Here is a 21887-nt window from a genome sequence, read left to right as displayed (position 1 = left end):
TGACTGCATATCACACAATAATCTGCTCTAAAACGAAGGATATTGGCAGCATTACTGTTAAAAAAAATACTATGATCACATGACATTTCTACTGAAAAGAAGGAAACAGTAAAAAGAACAAACTGGCCCATGTTCCATGCCCCCAGATAATGTGTGTGTGTGTGTGGGTATATAAATAAAATTTATAACAAGTAAACATGGCATACTATGCAATATAAGATAATTATATGATGGATATCTTAGTTTCCATCAACAATACCTGAAAGTTCATTAAGCAATGTTCTACTGGGCCTTCACGCTTACAATATTTTAAGATAAAAGCAGACTCTCTTAGTTTTACTTACGTTGGGATTCCAGCACGAGCTAAGACTTCTGCCTTCATAGCATATAGCCTGTCACTTTTACTTACTCCAAGTTTTATTTTCACTCTGTCATGTGAATTATTATCAAAGAAAAATCCACTGTGGATCACAAATTCAGCATTTGACCGAGTGCCATAAAAAATGTAAATCTAGCAAGATGAAAAGAGAAGGGACAGAAAAACAGCTTAGCATCAAATCTTGGAATGACAATTGGCACTTTAGACCAATAACCTCCCTGTCCCAAATTACAATACTAAAGAACACAAATGAGTAAAAATACTGTATTTGAACAAAGTACAGTACAAATTTTCCACAAATTGCTTGTACTCAAAACACTTCATGTTGGCCAAAGTCTCAATGTATTTCTGTTCTGGATTAATACATATAGATTACTAATGCTCAATTGGTTCTCTTTTGAACTGCAAGCAATGCTAGAATTTGAGATCAATTAAGTTCACACATAAGGACAGCCTTTTCCTCACTCCTGAGTATGAGCTGGTAAGAAATGTGTTATAAGACAGTCAAATACAGTGGTACCTCGGGTTACGAACGCCTCTGCTTACGAACTTTTCGGGTTACGACCAGCTCTGGCCGCAAAAATTTACCTTGGTTTGCGAACTCTGCCTCGGGGTACAAACCGGATCCGCGGCCATTTTCCGCCATGACACGTGGCCTGCGGCCATTTTCAGCCCGTGCCACATGGTCTGCGGCCATTTTTCCGCCCGTGCCACATGGTCCACGGCCATTTTCCGCCCGTGCCACGTGGTCCGCGGCCATTTTTCCGCCCGTGCCACGTGGTCCGCGGCCTTTTCCGCCCGTGCCACGTGGTCCGCGGCCATTTTCCGCCCGTGCCACGTGGTCCGCGGCCATTTTCCGCCTGTGCCATGTGGTCCGCGGCCATTTTCCGCCGTGCCACGTGGTCCACGGCCATTTTCCGCCCGTGCCACGTGGTCCACGGCCATTTTTCCGCCCATGCCACATGGTCCGCGGCTGTTTTTCCGCCCTGCCGTGCGGTCCGCGGCCGTTTTTCCGCCCTGCCGCACGGTCCGCAGCCGTTTTTCCGCCCTGCCGTGCGGTCCGCGGCTGTTTTTCCGCCCTTGATGCGTGGTCCGCGGATGCCGGAACGGATTAACGGTAATTACATTGAACCTTATGGGAAAATTTGCTTCGGGTTGCGAACAAATTGGGTTGCGACCAGAGTCACGGAACGGATTAAATTCGTAACCCGAGGTATCACTGTAATGAGTTAATGAGAAACATAAGGGCTTACTGCTTTGAACAAATGAAAATACTGTACTGTATATTGTGCCTCACTTGAAATGCTGGTACACAGGCTGAAAGGCTACTTCTTGGGAAGAAACTATTTTGCAAGATCACTAAACTTTACAGAGAGAAGTACAAAGATCTTGAAGTTTCATGTATGCAATAAATGGTATTTACTTCTATTAATTTACATTATAGCTATCAAGGGTGGCATTTTATAATAAATTATAAACAAGAACCTTTCTCTTCCTCAAGTAACAGAATAAAGAAGCATGTATTTTTATTTATTTATTTATTTATTTATTTATTTATTTATGTATTTTTAGTAATGTTTTTAAATTTTGATGTTTTATGTATTTATATGTATTTATGGTTTTAATGCTTTGTGTGAGTCGCCCAGAGTCCCCCATTGGGGGGAGATGGGCAGGGGAGAAATTTAATAAATAAATAAAATAAATAAATGTATGGGCATATGTTAATGGCCAGATAGAGTACGGCCATTCAGAAATAAGGACAGCAGATACTATGGAGAAAGAAAAAGGAAAATTTAGGATGAAAATGCAAAAATTATTTGAAGGGGAGAGATGCAAACAGTTTGGTGAAATAATGGGATTTCTTAGGAGCCAGAAATGCAGAACTATGCCCAAAGGGGAAAAAAAAATATTGTTTTTATTCAAGTCACCTTCTATATGTTTTTCTTTCTCAGGGACAAAGGGGAAAAGATGCCACACAGCCATTTCAACATAGAAGTGTAAAAGATGTAGGCAGTTAATGAAATTGAAGAGGGAAAAAGTAGAACCTAAGAGAAAATGGGAAGTAGGTACAGTATCTGTGGAACAGTGAACTCACCACCTGAAGTGAGCACGCATTTTTCCCCTCCTGGGATCCAGAGTTTTGAGGCTGCCTGGAAAGGAGGGTTAAAACAGCCCCACCCCCTCCTTAACTGTCTGTCCCATAAAATGAAATAGAAAACAAGTGTGTGTGCGCGGGTGTGGCAAGAAAGGAGTCAACCCAGGAAAACAGCAGACAAGTGGGAAAGGGAAACCTCTAACCCAAAGGCAAGCGCCTCAACAGCAGTCTTCAGACAGCAAAAGAAAACTTCAATTCTTGGAAGTGAAAGATGGCTGAGAGGCAGGGCTGAGAGATGGGGGAGGAAGAGCCTGACCAGAGTCTGCAGACCCACAGCTTTGTGTAGCAACCCAGGTGTAGAGCTCCACAAATCAGCTCCAGCAAGAGAGGACTGTGAGTGCTGGGAGGGGGGTGGGGAGAGAGAGAAAAGCCCATTCTCAAGACTATAGAAGATGTGAATTGGGTTTTCACATGCAAATAGACTGAGATTGACTACAAGAGCTGAAGACCTGGGGAAAAAGAAAAGATTTAAAGAGCTAAAAAACAGTTAAGATAGGAAAACATAGTGCTACAAACATAGAGATAAGAATATAGACATAGAACATAGAGATAGAAATTTATAGATTAAATGACAGAAATAGTTGTAAATATATAGTAATAGAAAGACTGTAGATTAAGACAGGAAAATAGAAACAAGCACAGAATTAGCATTAAGATTGGAAGAAAGAAACAGGAGTTTAATTTTGTATAATAAAACAATGTATAATAAAACAATTTTTGTGGGAAAAACAAATGTAGTCTTTGTGTCTGTGATCTGTACCAGACTAAGAAAACCCTAACAAATGGTGTTAGCAGTGGAATATGCTATCCAGTATTCAGACATAAAGAATAAAGGGCTTGCATGAAAAAGAGAAAAGGTGACCCTGCTCCTGAGGGGAAAAGACTGGGAGCCAAAGGATTAGAACTTTAGAGGCAAGTAGGAATATAATGGCATGTGACTCATATCCACATACTAAAGCTTACATAAGACAGCTTGAAATGCAGAGGGTGAACCAGAGCCTGTGGAGACAGAGGTCAACCCTGAAATGCCTGACAGGCATTATGAGGGAGATGCTGAGGCAACAAGAAGAAGAAAGAAAAAGGATGGCTAAAAGAGAGGAGGAAGGGTGAATGAAAGCTCTCAGAAAAGAGGAAGATAGTTTATGGAGGAAAAGCGAGCCAAGGAACTGCTTAGAGAAGGAAAGGTTGGAAAGGGAGATCCAAAGAGCAGTTCATGGAGCTTGTACAATAGTGCTGCTTAAAGGACACAATCACCTGGTGGAGAAACAGCAGGACCTCCAAATCCATTTTCTGGGGTAGCAAGGGAAAGACCTTGTGAGATACACATTCCAAGATGCACAGAAAATAATTGAATTATTTTTATTACGTTTGAAAGAGTTGCTATAGGGCTTGAGAAGCTCAGTTTTTCATATAATCTCTGTCAAATATGAAAGGGCTAGCCCAAGGGGCTACCCTAAAATATCTACATGGGCATAATTGCTCTTTCTCCCCGCATGAATCTCAATCATTCCGAAATATTTCTTGCACTACCTCTGAAGACTATCAAGGTCATGATAGTTTCTCATTGTCACTGGACATCTTGACCAAGGAATGTGTCAACTACTGAATGTGATGGTTTGCTCTTCAGAAAGTATTCTCATTCAATTTTCAAGTGCAAAGCTGAAACCAGCCCAGATTTGGGTGGTGTACACTATGACAGAACATCTGGATAAGCTGGCAGGGGTCAAGTCCCCTCCTCTTTCTTCACTAGAGGTCACAGCGATGTTCTGAAAGCAGGAGAAGAAATGTCTGTTACGATTAAGAAACAAGTCAACTTCCCATTTTTCTGAGATTTGCTGGGCCATTTTCTGGATGTAGTAACTTCTCACCCTGCACTAGATGTTGCAAATTCAGACAGTCTGCTAACATGTTCATTGACCTCTTTATGTACTCTGTTGTAATGGACAAAGCATTTCCATTCATATCATGAGTCACATGGCTTCATTATGAAGCCCTCTGACCTGGTTTCTCTTTTATGATTTATGTAAATTTTGTTGAGATGTCTGTGCATGTTAGCACATGTCATCACTTGAGCTGGTGTTCCAGGATGCTTACAGCTAGTAAGATAACTCTACAATCCAGCTGACTGATGGAAAGCATCACCTCATGTTATAACCATGATCCCTATCCTGATCTTTGTCCCAGTATACAAAATTATCTGGATATTCCTCCAAATGTGTGCTTAGTCACTAGTGTAATAACTATGTCACTTTTTCTGAAACTTTCAGCTCTATCCATGCTCTATTGGCAATGTTATTTTGTAGAAGATGAAGGGGACATGAAGAACCATGGAACCAAGTCAATGGATAGCAATCATCATGCCCTGGATGAGTGTCAGTGCTAAAAGTCGGCATGTTGACTTCAGAATTTGATTCCATCTATATTGTGCTTGATCATTCTTGTGACAGAATGAGCTTTGGCCTCTCTGTGTCAATCAGGACTTTCAAGTGTAATATCTGGAAGATGAGGTTGAGCTCCTGGCTCAGTTCATCACAAACCTGTGATCCTGTAGACAATGCACATTATGTATGTTCTGTCCATCAATTGGTGCCCTAATCAGAAGATGTCAGTATGTATATATGTGAATTGCTATCATCTGTAAATGTAGCCATAATTTTGGTGAAAACCCAGGGACCAATGCTAGTTGAAGGAAATTATTTTGAACTAACACTGGCTGTCATGGTAGTTGAACCTGAGAAATCTCTTGATATTCTAGCCTGATAATAAAAGTAAGCCTCCAATAAGTCCACTGATGCCAACAGATCATCTGGTGTAAAAGCCTCTGCAATTGATTTCAGTGCTTCCACCTTCAATCTTCTTTATTTGATAAAGCTGTTCAGAAAAATGAGATTCAACATTATTCTCCAATCCACTTTTTTGTCCACTGGAGATCATCCATGAAAGAATCTGTCATTAACTCAGATGACCTTGCCAGCCCTTAGCAGTTTAGATTCTGATGGTATCTCTCAGAACAAAGACCACATCTATAGCACAAAGACCCTAGCCATGAATGAATGATCTGCTGCCACTCCCACTGCTAAAATCATTGCCTCAGCACTTTTTTTGGCTTGCTCCTCACCTGGGTCTTTGAGAAAGTCCCCTCCTAAAGAAGTACATACAACTCTCCTGGATATACTGTTGTGAGGGAGTTGATACAGATTACTGCTTAAACTTGGTTCTTTCATTCCTTGCTGACTAGTTTAGAGAAGAATTGTGAGAATAGCACCCCCTGCCTACAGGGTGCTTCCTCTGGAAATTCTGTGTACCTCAGGGATTAGGTTATTAGAAGTTTAAGAAGTCTTATAGCTTTGCACAGAGGCGCCAGATAGAACTGATCTAAGAGCCTGTTTCATGGCGAGTAGTCCAGTGGAGTATCCCCTCCTCCCTCTCAATTCTATTGTCAATAGGGTATCTGAAGTCACACCCTTGACTCTGTCCTATGAGTTCCCAGGAGTGGGGTGAAGTCCTTTAATTCACTAGGAATTTAGAGAAGGTGAGGTTGCAGCTGTTGATGATCCTCATGTAGTTGCCCTTGTTCAGACTGCTGCCAAGGCTCCTCCTCCACTTGCTTTTCCTTCTGTCTGTGCTTCTTACTGCAGTTGTATCTTTCTTTCTCCTTCCTTCTGCCCTTTTGGAGATGCCTTGAGAAGGAGGAGCAGCAGCAGCAGCAAAAGAGGAAGAAGCAAAAAAAAAAAGAGGGGAAAGAATAGTAGGAAGGAAAGGTAACTGCAGTAGTGAAGGATCTAGTGACAAAGTCAGAATCCTAGAGGTAGATGCTCTTTCTCTACTTTCATGGGAAATTCTTCATCTTTTTATTTGAGGAAATTATACCCAGTGTCTATGTCCTGCTACACCTATCCCCTCCAAGTAGCAGGAGAGAGGGAAGCATGTGAGCCTGGTACTTTGTCACATTCACAATACTGAGTAATGTTTTATTATTATCTGTGGATAAGCCTATTATAAGCTTATGTAGTTAAGCTTAATAAACAGCTCCTCATACTACTTTGCCAAGAAGCTCATTTATTAATGGTCAACATGTATTCCTGGATATTATAAATCTAAGAAACACTACAGCTGAATGGCTAAAGCAGATACTGATGTCTATTAAAAGGAGTTATACATTCCCTTGGAGAATGAATCCTGACAGCTGAATTGGTTACATTATTTTATTTTCTGGATACAGAATTGGTAACAAGGAACTAAATGAGGGCTAAGTAAAATCAAATAGCAAGATGTTGAACAAACAATGGCTGTCCAGCTCATAATGTTCAGCTTAGGTGTGTCACAAACCTCATGTAAGGTAAATAAATCTTTTTATCAGTCTGACAGAAAACAGATGAATTGCTCACAGCAAAAGTGAAAAGTTGTTTTTTAAAAGAATATATTGTTTCTATTACTACTTAAAAAAACCTATAAAACGTATTTGTAAGTAACTTCTCTCACAGCACTATTTCTGCTTCAAGTCAGCAAAACTTATCACTCAAATTAAAATGTTTTTATTTACTAAATCCCATTCATTTGTATAGACTTTTTTTCTTCAAGGTACCTATACATAGATTTCTACATAAAAAATTCCAAATATTTAACCACATGCATGTACACATAAATACAAAGTTACCTGTTCACCAGCTTTAAAATCTTGGAGTGCCACACACTCACAACGATCATCTTTTAAATTGTAGCCTGTAGTAATCTAGACAATGGATTGAAAAAGACATAGAAAATTCTTAGCCCTTTAGAATTTAATGTATCTTTCTTTTATTTTTTATTGAAATAAACAAACCATAACTAAATTGGAAAATACAGTATAAATAGTAGCAAAGCACAGAAGCAAATACAGATGTACATTATTTTTTAATGAATCTTTTTCTTCAAAAACATGTAAAAATCACATAAAAGATTTTGGAAAAAATCTAAACAGATTCTAAAGATCCAATCTTTGCCAAAAAATATACAATTAAACCCCTCCTCTATCTCTATCACTCTTCTAACAAAGAAAATAGTGAACTCATGGCTAAAAAACACAACAGTGGCAACTAGAGCAATTCTCACTTTATTCACTCCTTTAGCTGAGTTAGTTCCTGGGACTCTGAATTGGGAGAGCTATTTCACTGGATACAGTATTCACTTACTTTCTACCTAATAAATCATTCCTAATTTATAAACTCTGTATGATAGATAATGGAAGATCTACTGAGATAGATTTAGAAAGATATACCCTTTAAGATTCCTTCTTGCTGATCCTGAATTAATTCGGATGTGTAATAATGTTTCTGAACTCCAAATCAAGGAAGGCATAATACAGCACTAAACTAAGAGAAATAGCTTGCAAACTACAGCTCTGTTTCAACTCACTGTGTTTTTCATCAAAACAATGAATGGATAACTGTGAATCTTTAGGGAATACCCTCTTCAGAGAATTCAAATTTACTTGCAAATAATTTATCTCAAACTTAAGTAATTTTATTAGATACTGTAGGGTTTTAATATACGGATAATCAAAGAGGAAGTAGTTGCCACTTACCCATATTTCTTTTAAAAATCACAAGGGTTAAAAAACCCCCTCAAATTAGCATAAAGCTGCCTCGCAATATGATGTTCATAAAACTGGAATGTTTCTGATAAATCATATGAACAATATAGCAGTCTTCAAAGGCAGAGGTACGTATAATTGCTCTGCAGTAATTTAATCTGGATGTTACAAAAACCTGGATAATTAAGGCTAGGATATGTCTGACTAGAATAGGTTTCAGATAGAGTACTACTTTTGCTGGTGAAAACGTACTGCATATTACAGATCTGGTTTCTAGAGATAAAGCATTTCTAGACTGCAACTGATCCTTTATAGCAAAATTGGAAACCTAAGACTCTCCAGATACTGGTGAATTACAACTTATATTATTCTTGACCACTGGTCATCCTTAACGACATTAATGGGAAATGAAATGCAACACTTGATCGTTGTTTTAGAGAGAATACATCAGTTCAAAACAGGATGAACATTACTGTATTACATTTGTCAAACCACCAACAAACAATAAATCTATTTTACTGAATTTACTTCCTGTTTGCTCGCCTGTCCATTAGTGATCTCAAATAAAACCTTTCCACTGCCTACAGTGGACAATCAGACAATTCACCTAAAATTGTACCAGAAAATGTTATTTCAATTTCAAAATTCTATTTTAAAAACCTTATCTACAAAAGTATGTAGCTCTCTGGCCCTTTGCAACAGCCCAAGTGTGATTGTACACAGACAGACCAACAATATTTAGACCTTAAGATAGAGGTAAGTAATGTGTGCTAATGTGCTCCTTGGTGGTTGGCAACTCCCTGTCCCACTTAATTTTTCTTTAATAAAACAAAAGTAAATAGAAAGCTGATATACTACCAAGCAAAGCCTCTAGTATCTTTTTATTCACAGGCAGTCCTTGGGTTATGACAGCAACTGGGACAGGGAATTCCATTGCTAAACAATGCGGTTGTAAAGCACATCACATGACCGCGTTGCTTAGTGATGGCAATTCCAGCAGTCCCGGTTGCTGTCATTAAATGAGGACAGCATAGGTCATTAAGCCAGGACCTCACATGATTGTTGCTTCCGACTTCCTGTTGGCTTCCCCATTGATTCTGCTTGTGGGAAGCCGGCACAGAACATCGGAAATTGCAATCACATGACTGCAGCTTGCTGTGATGTAACTGCAAGCCAGGCGCTGAGCACCCAGATCATAATCACACGACCATGGGGACACCGCGATGACCAGAACTCTGAGGACCTGTTTTAAATCCCCCTCATTCAGCGCCATAACTTTGAACAGTAGCTGAATGAATGGTCATAACCCTAGGACTACCCATACAAAAATGTTCCTGAGTCCCACATAGGCTCAATCAGCATTCTTTGAAAATAAAATGATTTGTGACAGCAGCCCAGTTTTGTTTGTAAATGTCTATCTCCCCAGATAAAAAAACAAGAATACACTGAGCTGGCTTGCAATGTGATCAGGGACAGGAGTATAGACAGCACTGGGGAAGAGACCAGAAGTTTGTCTTCTAGTAACTGAGTATTTGCAACTGACCATGGTAACACAACAGCCATTTTTTTAAACAATAACCCCCCCAGTGCAACCATTTCACATGAGTGTTCATTTCACATTCCAGTATCCCATGTTCAAGAAATGCTTTCAACCATATTATAGCCAATCCTTAACCATTTCCACAGAAAAAAGAAACATTAACTAAAAGTAAAAAGTTCAAATAATTAACTGTATTTAATTAAGGAAATGTATTTCAGAATCCACCATTGTTCATCGCTAATAAAAAACAAAACAAAGAATGCATCTTTTTTTGCAATCCATGGAAGCTTATTTTATTAAACTGTGGCATATTAAGCATCTTATCTAACTTCTTGACATTTTCTTTCCAATAGAAAAGGCCATTAATAAAGGTGTAGTAGCAATTATTTTCATCAAGATGAAGCAGAGGGAGAGGTGAGAAACAGGGCTACTCCACTGATTCTGCTGAGAGAAATATGTTTGGTTCTTTCTCACTCTAAACTGTTTTCATTTCTGGCTTGCCATTATAGAAAATCCTATGTGACTTGGAGAATTAGAGTCCATTAGTATGTTTTCCTTTCTCTTCCACCTCATTTTTCCTTTTTGTGTCATATCTTTTAATTAGTAGAAAGCTGTGGGAAGAGGACCCTGTATTTTGTCTTTTATCCTGAAGGAGGGGTTGCAAATCTTTAATGATAAATCAATAAATGATTGTATGTAACCTTCCTTGGATGTATTTTAGGCTGACAAGCATGACAAAATAAAACATAAATGCTATAACTATCCATTCTTAGAAGTCTACTTCATAGAATTCAGTAGCAGTAAAAAATACTGACACGTATCACTGAACATTGCAATAACTCTGAGAAGTGCAAGTTTGTAGAATGTGAATTCACCATGTGATGTTAGTGAGAGAAATGAAAAAACAATTTTGTATATACGTTACCTGCCTTTTCAGAAAATAGGAAATAGGTTATTTCTTTTCTCCAAATGATTGTTAATGCCAATTAATTTTCTGTCATGGCACCTGTCCTATGGGAGATCATCCCCCAGTGGTCAGATTGGCCCCAACCCACTTAGACTTTCACTGGCTGTGCTTCTGGGCATGGGGGTCAGAATGTCAGTTGGAGCCTGTAAGTGGCTGTATTGATGGATGTTGTCCCTTTTATCTTGGCTGCCAATTGTATGTTTATTGTGGTTTTGTGTGTGTGTGTGTGTGGTTTCTGCTGGTTTTAATTGTAGCTAGCCACCCAAAGTTGCTTGCTTAAGATAGGCAGCCATATAAATAGAAATAAATGCCAATTAGTGAATAAAAAGGATAGATTTTAAAACCGCAGAGCTTCTTCTAGTTTTGCTTTTCTGTTATTTTAATTCCATGTTGTTGGATACATCCGTTTCATTGATAAATAATTATTTTGTTGCCCAGTATGCTTGAAATTTCTGGCAGCACTTGTAATCAATTTGACCACTAAATCACAATATCACTATAGAATAGTGAGCAAGAGTGAAGACTGTAGCCTTAATGGAAAGGTAGGATACAAATCAGTGAATAATAAATTTCTATCCCATTCTTCCCAGTGTATAATATTTATAATATTTACAAACTGGTATATTAGGAATTATGTATACAAAGTTATAACTTTCTGAAGCAGAATATTATTACCTCTAAAAAAATGTACAGGATTATGAAATAACAATATTTATACTGAAATCCAATTTAAGCTTACTTGGGAGTAAATCATACTCAACTCAAGGGCTGCATTCAAGTTATATGGTAAATGAGAAATAATGAGAAAATATAATTGCTTGGCTCTTTCTGTCAGCAGGCGCAGCTAACTAATCTGGTTGGCTCTATCTGTACTTTCTTCAGTGTTGTATGCAAACCAGTAATTCCAGTTTCTTGTCTAACCATGTTGGAGATATACAGTCTGGTTTGGCCAGAAAAAAGCAAGATACATAGCACTAAATAAACCATGGGTTTGTTAGCTGTGCCTATGGGGAACAACAGGATAAGAATAATCACCTGACTGCAAACCAAGATTGTTAACAAATCTGGATTATGATGATGTCTGAGTCAGCCAATGAAACTCATTTTTGAGTAGACACACAGAGGACTGGACTGCCCAAAAATAGTAATTTTGTTTAGAGAAATTCTTCCAACTCTAGAAAAGGAATTAATTAAAAAACAAACAAATAACTAATAGAATTAAAAACAGTTACTGGCAATTATCTTATTCCAAACAGCAACTTTTATACTTCTGGTAATAAAATTAGGGTCACAAAACTAGAAGAAAACTGATTTCTAGAGATGATATTACAGCCAAACATGCTTTGAATTTTTAGTAAACAATATAGTCTTGGGGATGAAATGTAACTTTGATGTTGAAAGAGCCAAGTATATCAAGGAACAAGTAATGCATTATCTTTATCACTCTGTAATTCTAAGGAGACAGTAGACCTCCCTTGCTGTCATGGCTGTCTCAAAAGAGATGTCAGGGGCTAAAAACTAGGGCTCAGATCAGGCAGTGGAAGCTAAAATAGAACCAGTTCTTGTGACATCTTCAGTGTCTATTCTGCAGTTCTAACCTTTGATCCATAACTTCTGTTCCCTAAGCAGCACTGCCATAGCAAGTGGAAGAAAAGGAGTGGTAGAAAAGTGTCAACTGCAGATTCAGATACCCTGGGATAAGCAGCTTACTTGGAAATCAGAACCAAGATTACTGTCAGCTGAATTTGGGAGGAACTAGTTGCTGGGATTTTTATAAGGCAGCGCAGGGGCTGCTGCTGGAATCAATATTCTATATTCTTTCAATAATCAATATTCTTTCAGCTTCTCCTATACCTTCATTCTGAAACCTCTACATGTGAACTGTGTCCCTGGATATACTGTTTTTTACCTGCACTACTGTACAATCACTCTTTTGAATCAGGTATATTACCTATTGGTTTTGAGCCAAAGACAGGCTGGAATAACTCTTAGTTGTAGACTGCTTTTCTTTCTCTGTTCTCTGTATCTACACATAGGACAGGACACTTACAGTTTCAGTAGATACCCTATTTCATTATTACACAGCAAATATATACTGTGATTGGTATAGTTCCTTTTTATTGTGTCTTGGATTTTTAATATTAAGAATTATGTTTATATCATAAATATTTAACATCTACAGAAGGAATGCAGAACTATTGATTTAGTGGGTAAATTAAAGTGTTAGACAAAGGATTGCCGCTTGGTCTGGAGGTCTCTTAAAATGGGTGGCAGGATAGGTTAGCTTGAAGGGGCAGCAATAAGGGCAAGAGCCCCCTCTTTTTTGTCAAGGTCTGGATGATCATTGGGATAGTTGGCAGGGTGGCTTTTTAATTTGTCCTCTAGATGAGAGCTAGTAGGACTGATGAATGGGAGTGGGGTGAGAACCAAACAAAGTGCAACTTGCCTGTGTTCATATGGGCTGCGGATAACTAAGCTAGGTATATTAGGGCAGTGGTAACAGCTCGGGCATTTAATTCTGCAAATGAGATACAAGTTAGAGAGTTTCTTTCTTTTAGTTTCCCATTTTTTGTCAATTGCTTTAGTACTTTCATATGTCTTTCTTTTGTTTGCACCATCTTTTTATAGTTTAGAGGAAGACTGTGTGTGTGTTTTGGTGTCTTTGAATCAGTGTTGACTCTTAGCAACTACATGGACAAGTTCATGCAGTTTCCTCAGCGATATTTATTTTTTTGGAAATAGTTTGCCATTGCCTTCTTCCTAGGACTGAGAGAGAGGGGGACTGGCCTAAAGACATCCAGCTGGCTTCATGCCCAAGGCAGGACTAGAACTTCTAGTTTCTAGTCAAGTGCCTTAACCATTACATCAAATTGGCTTTCACTTCTGGTCTAGGTTTGTGTATTTTATGTTTCTCCAGGAGAACTGGTGCCCCTATTTCAGTGGCATGATGCACAAGTATACTTGTACAGAATTGTTGCTTGTACTGGTCGGAGACCATAATAAACTGAACTGACGTGAAGAGGCAGATTTGTGAAGGGAAACAGAATCCATGTGAATATAAAAACTCCAACATTTCCCTCTTTGGCCACATGGTAATTTGGGGAGCCAGACTGAGTTACTGCATCTTGATACTACTTCTATTAAATTCACGTTGTAACATCTGTGATGTCATAATAGACTGAAGAGCCGATGTAGTTTGGATCACTAGAGACATAGCAAGATTTCTGCTTGAACCCCTGGGAATGATTTATCTTGTGGGTTCCTTGTAGGTTCTAACTTGTCTCCTATGTTATATAACATTTATATGAAACTTCTAGGAAGGATCATTTGCAGGTTTAGAGCTAGCTGCCATTACCATTCTGATGATACTTGGTTATATTTGTTTCTTATGACTTCAGAGTAGGACATTTCCAAGGCCTCTGAGTATCTCCAGCTTGTAACTGACAACTTGTGATAAAACAAACTGAAACTCAATGTGAACAAAACAGAGGTGTCTGGGATTGGACTTCAGGATTAAGATGAGATTATTTTTCTAGCTGGGACTGCACTCTCTTTTAAGGAGTAGGTAACATCAGTGGCAATGAAGGCTTCTATCATCTTTGGCTCCTCTACCAAGAGAGACCTTGCCATGTGCTAGCAAGTCAAAGTTGAATTACTTTGTAATTACTATAATGTGCTCCTTGTGAAGCAGTCTTTGAAGATGTTCCACAAACTGCAACTCATTCAGAATGTGGCAACATAGGAGGTAAGTGATACTTTCTAAATGTTCCACATAACTATCATGTTGAAAGAACTTTTCTGGTCGCCAGCTGCCTTATGAGTCCAATTCAAGGTGTTTATGATGGTAAATAAAGTTTCACATGCCCAAGCAACTTTCAGACCAGCTTACTCTCATACAACCCATCCTGCATTCTTAGATCAACAGGGCACTTTTTGTGGGTCACATCACAGATATAATGAACATATGAAGTAAATTCTGCTTTCTTTGAGGCTGGGCCCATATTGTGGAATATACAATACACAAATACCTTCCTTATTACAGTTTAGAAGGGAGCTTAAAACTTATTTGTTTACTTGCTTTAACTGTTTGAAAATACATTTTTTGTTTTAATAATGTTTTAAATACGTTTTAATAAAGTTTTAAGGTTTGTTTTAAATGTAGTTTTGCTATTATTTATTTATTTATTTAAATTAATTGGCCACCCAACTCCAGTGGACTCTAATTGTAAGCCACCCTGAGCTGTTAATGGAATAAGTAGTATAAAAATACTCTAAGCAATAAATAAATAAATAAATAAATAAATAAGCTCAGAATGGATAATTGGCCAATTCTTTCATCAGCCAAGATTTGGTTTATTAGTAATTTTGATTTATATAGTTTATTATAATCTCATTGGGTAAAACTAGTTGACTTCTCCATCCTTTCAGGCTATTTTATTTTTGTACTCAGGATCTAGGAGATCTTAAACCATGGGGGTTAATCCCCCTTTTTAAGAGGTCACACTGCAAACAAAAATCTGCATGGTTAGGGACAGCATATGCTTGGGCAGAAGTAGTAAACTGATACATTAATGGGCATTTCAAAATATAAAAAGCACAAATGAACATGCTCCCCTTGTCTGTACTGCTACCAGTGACAATATATGGAATCTTTCTGGTAGACAAAATGAAACATTCATTTGACTGTACTTGCAACAGAACAGAAGAGCTTTAAACATCAAAACAAACCACTATTTTTTCTGGGAAGTTCTGCATGAGTATTGCAGTTCTCCAACAAAAATAATCATTTAGCATATTCAAAGGCTTTTTTAATATCACATTTTCCATTTATCTTAAGCAAAATTATTATTTATTTCTACAGCACCTATAATTACCACTTACCATAAAAGAAAAGACATAGACCCTTGAGCTTTTATCAAAGAGACAGCATAGGGGAACTATAGTAGATTCATGATTAATCAGTTCTTTATTTCTTGCTGCTATTTTAACCAAAACAAGGGGAAAGCTAACATGCTTCCCTCTGTAACTTGGCCCCAAAGAAAGTCAGCTTCCCTCCTGCTGCTTTGAAGAAAAGAAAAAAAGGAAACAATTGGGGAATAATTCCCACATCCCATTTAAACAGGATATAAGAAAATTGCATAAAAGAGGATCAAAATGGAAAAGTTACAGAGAGAGTGAAGAGGAAACTTTTAAACTGGTGTTAAATACACATCAAGGCAAAAGGCATAGAAATGCGTGGAGATAAAGTATTGCTGGGCTAGGATGTAAAGGGGTGAAAGTATAGGAAAGGTACATGTAAAAATGGAGATATAATATAGGACAACTATGCTAGAATAATAAATGCAAAAGAAGAACACAGGAAAAAAGGCAAGAAAACAAAAAAAAAGGTATCAAAAGAATTTCAAGTTCTCTTTTAAGTTTCTACAGTAGAAGTAAACAAAGATATGAAATTCCTCAGCCCTCCATATTTTCAAAGGTTTCAATCTCATGCCACTCAAAACTAGTTTCAGGCAAACAATAAACTAAATTTCTAACAACAATGAAACAATGGCTTCAGCAACTTAAAGTTATTTTTAATTATTTTAAGGTCATTGCTACCAGCTTCCTCACTGCGCAACACACACAAAACAGTTCTGAGTAACAGAAGTCGCTCAAATATATTGTGTTTAATATTTATTTTTTAAAAATCAACTTTTATGGAAATACCATTCATATCTCAAAGATCTCCAAAACAAGTCAGATTAAAACATGATTGCATTTAATTTGAATGGTATGAAACAAAATTTCTGTCCAGAAAAAAGGTGCTGAATACAGCAATTACATTTATTCTCTCCTCTCATATATACAGTCCTTACCAGCCCATTGGTGTGATTACACATGTCCCATAAAGGTATTAGAGCTAATGTAACCCGTGAGCCATCCTCAGCAGGAATCTGGTTTTGTCGAGCCATGACAGAGGAAACTGCCCACCTAACAAGCCAAAAAGAAGTTAGTGGAAGTAACAAGAAAAAAGTTTTAATACATTTCAAACAATTTAAAATACTTTTACTATATTAAGTATCCATTGCTATACCATAATTTTATGGGTTTATTAAAGTCAATCACCTGCAGAATCCTATCTTTTGAAAATCTAAAAAAAAATAGGCGGCACTTAAAAACAAACAACAATACACAAAACAGATACTTCAGTGTGTTATAAAATTACTAAGAAGGAACTAGAAAATTAAAAAATTCCTGTTAGAATTTGAGAGGTGTAGAAAGACTTCTGTGAATTAATTTTACTTATAGTGTTATCAATTATATCACAGTATCTTTCAAAGAAGTCTCACTTAATTTAACCAATTTTCACAATAATAAACAGCAACTGCAACAAAAATTATTTAAAAGGGATTTTAGAAAGGAATATAACAATGTATTTTAGAAGAAACTATAAATTAATGCTAATTGGCTAGCTAACAAACTTTGTCTGAAGATTAAATACAGATGGCTGCAATAATTATACTCTGTGATCTTTAATGCTAAGTATTATGACGGGACCAGGGATTCATGATTAATAACTTGATTATTTGGGGGGGAAGAAATCTGAAAGCTTAACAACCTAGTTTTTATATAAAAAGGGAAACAAACCTGTAATCATCGTAAGTGAAAGAATCCTTTAATGGCAGTTTGCTGGCATTAGGATGGGTCTGAGAAATAAAAGATTCAGAGGAGAGGTGAACAGGGAAAAGACAAAAAAAACCCCACAAAAATCAGTCAGCAGAATTTCATTATTTAGCTGCCTAACAGATCCTAACAAGAGCCAAATGAAGCAGGAGGCGTCCAGCCGCGCTACAGAGGGATCATCATGCTATTATGCTCTCATACATCACTGTCAACTTAATTTGTTGTGCCCAGCAGCCGCCATAAATCTGTTTCTTCATATTTCAAAGACTCAAACTCACAGACAACGCACCCAAGAATTTAAGGTAGACTCCTATCTCCAAACCACACATGAAAAGTTTTCTGAAAAAGGAGACTGTCCCAGTCCTTTTCTTCTCTTGCTTTCAGAGTTTTAATTCTTTATCTTGGTCACAGTGTGGGAATATATGTATTTTTAAGCTACTTTGACTTGTCCTATATCTTAATTTTTTAAAAAAATTCAGAGGACACATATATTTTAGAGACTACAGACATGACAAAACATTGAAACAGTTACAGTCAAATGCATAGGTAGAAGGATGGTGCTATAAGTATTACTGAACAAAACCAATAAAGCAATTTGATTTCTTTCCTTAAGATGCTGGTCATACTATATACTTGAACAGCAGGACAAGAAAGCAATCTTAATTGTGATGAACAAATAAGGATTTTTGGCCAATGACTTAAAGGTTCTTCATATCTTATATGTTTAAATATATAACTTTAAAAATCATTGAATTTTACAAAATGCTTAAAAATGTTCCCCCCTTAAGTTATTAAGATCCATTAAAAGGGTCATTTTAATATTTAAATGACAATTGAATAGGCAGGCTTCAGAAATTATCAAATGAATGGTTATTTCTACCAATAGAAATGAGACTTGCTTGGACGTATCTTTGCAACACTGTGAAAGCAAGGAGCTCAACACAGTGTGCTTTTTATAGCCTTGATGCATTAGCATCACAAGTGCATGGTAATTTATCATCTCTCACAGTAATGTACTTGCTGGCACTGTGTGCAGGACAGTAGGGGATGAGGTAAAAGTGGCTGAAACCCTAAATCAATTAGAAAACAAAAGCCTGTGCTTAGTGCACAATTTTAGGCAAATTATATATTACAAAAGGCTGCCAATTGGGTGTTATGTCCCAGGTGTCTGTTCTCTCTAACCCCTTAAAATTAGCTTTGTGGATGGACTTTGCAAACCTTGTGTCCCTCAACTAATTTACAGATGAGTATTTGTTTCACATGCAAAACTCACTGCAGATTTCTTTAGTTTGGTTGGCTATTTTAAGAAATAATTAGTGCTAAGGTCAGTACAAGAGCCAGTCTGGTGTAGTGGCTAAAGGCACCAAGGATAGAAAGCAGGAAGCCATGAGTTCTAGTCCTGCCTTAGGCACAAAGACAGCATTGTAATCTTGAGCCAGTCATGATCTCTCAGCCCTTGGAAGAAGGAAATGGCAAACTACTTCCAAAAATAATGCCAAGAAAACTGCAGGGACTTGTCCAGACAGTTGGCAGGAGTCAAGATTGACTGGAAGGCACAAAAACAAACAAACAAGATCTGTATAATTTTATAACAGCCATCTCTAAGTAAATGAGAATAATTTCATCAATCATATTAGGGGAAAAAAATCAAAGCCAAACATAGGATATGAGGTGCAAAAAAGATACTCTAAGAAAACATAAGACTTTGAAGATTAATCTTTGATAAAATTATGTGTTGTTTGGTTCTGTTAATAAGTAACTAGTTAATGTCAAAAGCTTAAATACTTTATTTATAAGATATATATGCCACCTTTTAGAATGAAACTCCCAAGATACTATAAGGTACCACTAAAATAAAAGATGATGATGATGATGATGATGATGATGATGATGATGATGATGATAACGACATTACTGTTACTACTATATAGGAGAACAAAATACTATGTATGCTGCCTTGAGCTCCTGATTGAGAGATATAAATTTAATAAACAAGTACTATGAAAACATCAAGTAACAATAAAAACCAGGTAACAGCATATACACAATGATATCAGTACTTAGTTAAAATCATAATAACAGGAAAATCTTAAGGTGCTGTTTAAAAATCTCTACTGATGAAAACTAGAAGATGTTTCATTGAAAAGAATTCCATAAATCTGGAAACAAGATTAGCCCTTTAAAAATAGCAAACATATTTATTTTAAAATTAACAAATTAAGCTTTTTAATGGACTGTACATGTGATCAAACAAGCTTACAGCACAGGCAAACTCACAGTTACATTTACTTTTTGTAACTTTCAACTGAGAAGAGTCTTCCTATTAACAGTTATATCAGGATTTATCTGAAAGACCGATGACTAACATGGCTCTGCCTCCACCTACTGATCAAATGCATGTAAGACAGAATCTGAAACTTCTGTCTTAAAAATACAAAAGGACAATTTTCTCCAAAGAAAATCGTATTTTCAGCAATGGTAACTAATCAGATTGTTTTACTATATACAGTATAAAACATTGACTTCTTTAAAAGAGAAGTAGCACATGCAACTCTATTAATATTAACAGAATATTTATAAACCCCTTTTCTAATTAAAAAAGCCATAACAGGTTACAGAGAATGAAGAAAAAAAAGTCCTTTAAACATTAATTATATCTGTCTCAAAATAAGTTAAAACCTTCAAATTGACAGTATAACAGTAGAAGAGATAGCTTGATGCACTCCAGTATTTTAACTGTTCTGCCAAGGTTGTTTGACACAGACTAGACCAACTTTACTATAAAAAAGAGCAAATTATATTTTTGGAAAATCCATTCCATAGTGTAGGCACTAACACTGTATTCCAGCAGATGTTCAAGAACAGAACAGGGGACATGGAGCAAAGCCTCCATTAATGTTCTAGAAATGAAAATAAAGATCTTTCTGTTCAAGTGCACATTTCCTAAGGTATTCTGAATCCAAGATATAAATTGATAGGTATCAGGCACTGAAATATGCACATGTCCACCTTGATAAATGTAATCAAGATATCAAAGTTCAAATTACATTAACTACATTTTCTCAGTATTTTCTTTCCTATACTGTTGATAATATCCCAAATCAAACTATATGATATAAAAGAAGAAACAGATTTTAATTAATGTTAAAACACCATCCACAGGAGAAAAAAAAACCCCTGAAATTCATACAGAACCAGTATCTTTCTTAATACAAGTTCTGGAGTTTCCAAGAATTCTTCATCAGATAAGTTATTCAAAATCCAAGAAAGGGAAAAAAAGGACGAGTTGGAGAAACGTGGCTGGTGTTCAAAATATATCTGTACCAGGTTACTGTCCTAAATGGAGTATTGAAATAGTCTGCAACTGCTCATCTCAACCACTAGCATGGTTAGGGAAGTGAAGAATAGTGAATGGGGCAATACATTACCCAATATTTTACTGGGTGCCATAGTAGTGCACAAATGTGTACTACAACTAGCTACCAATGATGCAACTGTCCTTGCACAATTGCAGGATGCAGGGAGAGCACTGGCAGTCAAGCCACATTTGTAGATATGAAAAATTCAATCCTATCACCTATAGATTGTACCAAGAATTTTCTTACAGCTTGCTAGGAGGAAGAAGCAAAACAATCATCTCCATTCCTGGAAATAATGAAATCCAGCTATTAACATCAAATATGTTCTCATATTTAATGAAATACTTGGTTGCACTGTAAATGGAAAACAAGAGTGACCATCCAGATCAGAATGCAAAGCCTACTTTGAATATACTTTTGAAATTATTTTTTTGGGTGAAGGTATGCCTCTGTATTTCCATTCCAGAAAATATATGGGAAATGTAAATTATGATTTATAAGATTTACATTTATATTTGTCAACTTACAATGTAGATTCTAAAATAGTACCAACAAAAATGTAAATGTCCAATATTAGATTTTAAGATGACTGATATTTAATGATTAAATAGTATACTGTATATTAAATATAGAGGAAATAAAGCTCCAAAGCTTTAAACAATGGTTTTTAAAGCCTCCTGCACTTTTCATGAGAATCTCCAGAGAGGTACTTGCACATTTCTAGAAATCAATCTTTCTCCTTAATAAATCATAGGAAATACTCCTAATACAAAATTATATTGTCTCACATCAAAACATATGCATTTAAAATAATGTTGGAAATAAATGCATTCTGTATTTTTGAGAATGCAATATTTTTAACATGTGTTAGCATATCTTAGCTGAAATGACCAAGAGAAAAATACTATGATTAAAAAATTGATTTAGCATGCAGTTTTGCTTCACAGTCCCTCTGTAAAAATGAAATCTCCCTAACAAACTCTTAATAAAACCTGTCAATATATCTAGAAAGAAAAATGACACAAATGCATTAAGTATTAAATACCCTTGGAAAAAGTCACATATTCCATGAATTTTTGATGTACTATCTTGACATTAATGTAAAACCTTGATATTTATAATTGACAGATATTTAATAAAGTATAGAATATGGCTGCTGCATAGCATGCAAATTTTTCAGGTTGATCAAAAGGAGGTAGACACTTATTCAAATGAAGCAACCTGTTGATAAATGGCAAAAATCAGATCTCTT

General features: G+C 36.5%; 1 protein-coding gene across 2 annotated transcripts in view; it reads right to left on the bottom strand.

The window, feature by feature from the left end:
* The window catches only part of SETD3 (SET domain containing 3, actin N3(tau)-histidine methyltransferase), a 70666-nt gene that overhangs the window by 9089 nt on the left and 39690 nt on the right, over positions 1 to 21887 (bottom strand). For both annotated transcript variants that reach the window (XM_088149863.1, XM_088149862.1), the window contains exons 7-10: positions 17241 to 17299; positions 16469 to 16583; positions 7192 to 7266; positions 345 to 511 (exon numbers count right to left, since the gene is read on the bottom strand). In XM_088149863.1, coding sequence (XP_088005989.1) covers positions 345 to 511; positions 7192 to 7266; positions 16469 to 16583; positions 17241 to 17299 — 416 coding nt within the window. The remainder of the gene's footprint in view (positions 1 to 344; positions 512 to 7191; positions 7267 to 16468; positions 16584 to 17240; positions 17300 to 21887) is intronic.

Source organism: Python bivittatus, unplaced genomic scaffold, assembly GCF_059951505.1.
Source record: "Python bivittatus isolate LINGU-HERP-01145 unplaced genomic scaffold, Pbiv_v1 ctg000580_np1212, whole genome shotgun sequence".
Lineage (NCBI taxonomy): Eukaryota > Metazoa > Chordata > Lepidosauria > Squamata > Pythonidae > Python > Python bivittatus.
The sequence above is the reverse complement of the archived record's forward strand: the minus strand, read 5'-3'. Positions and strand labels throughout refer to the sequence as shown.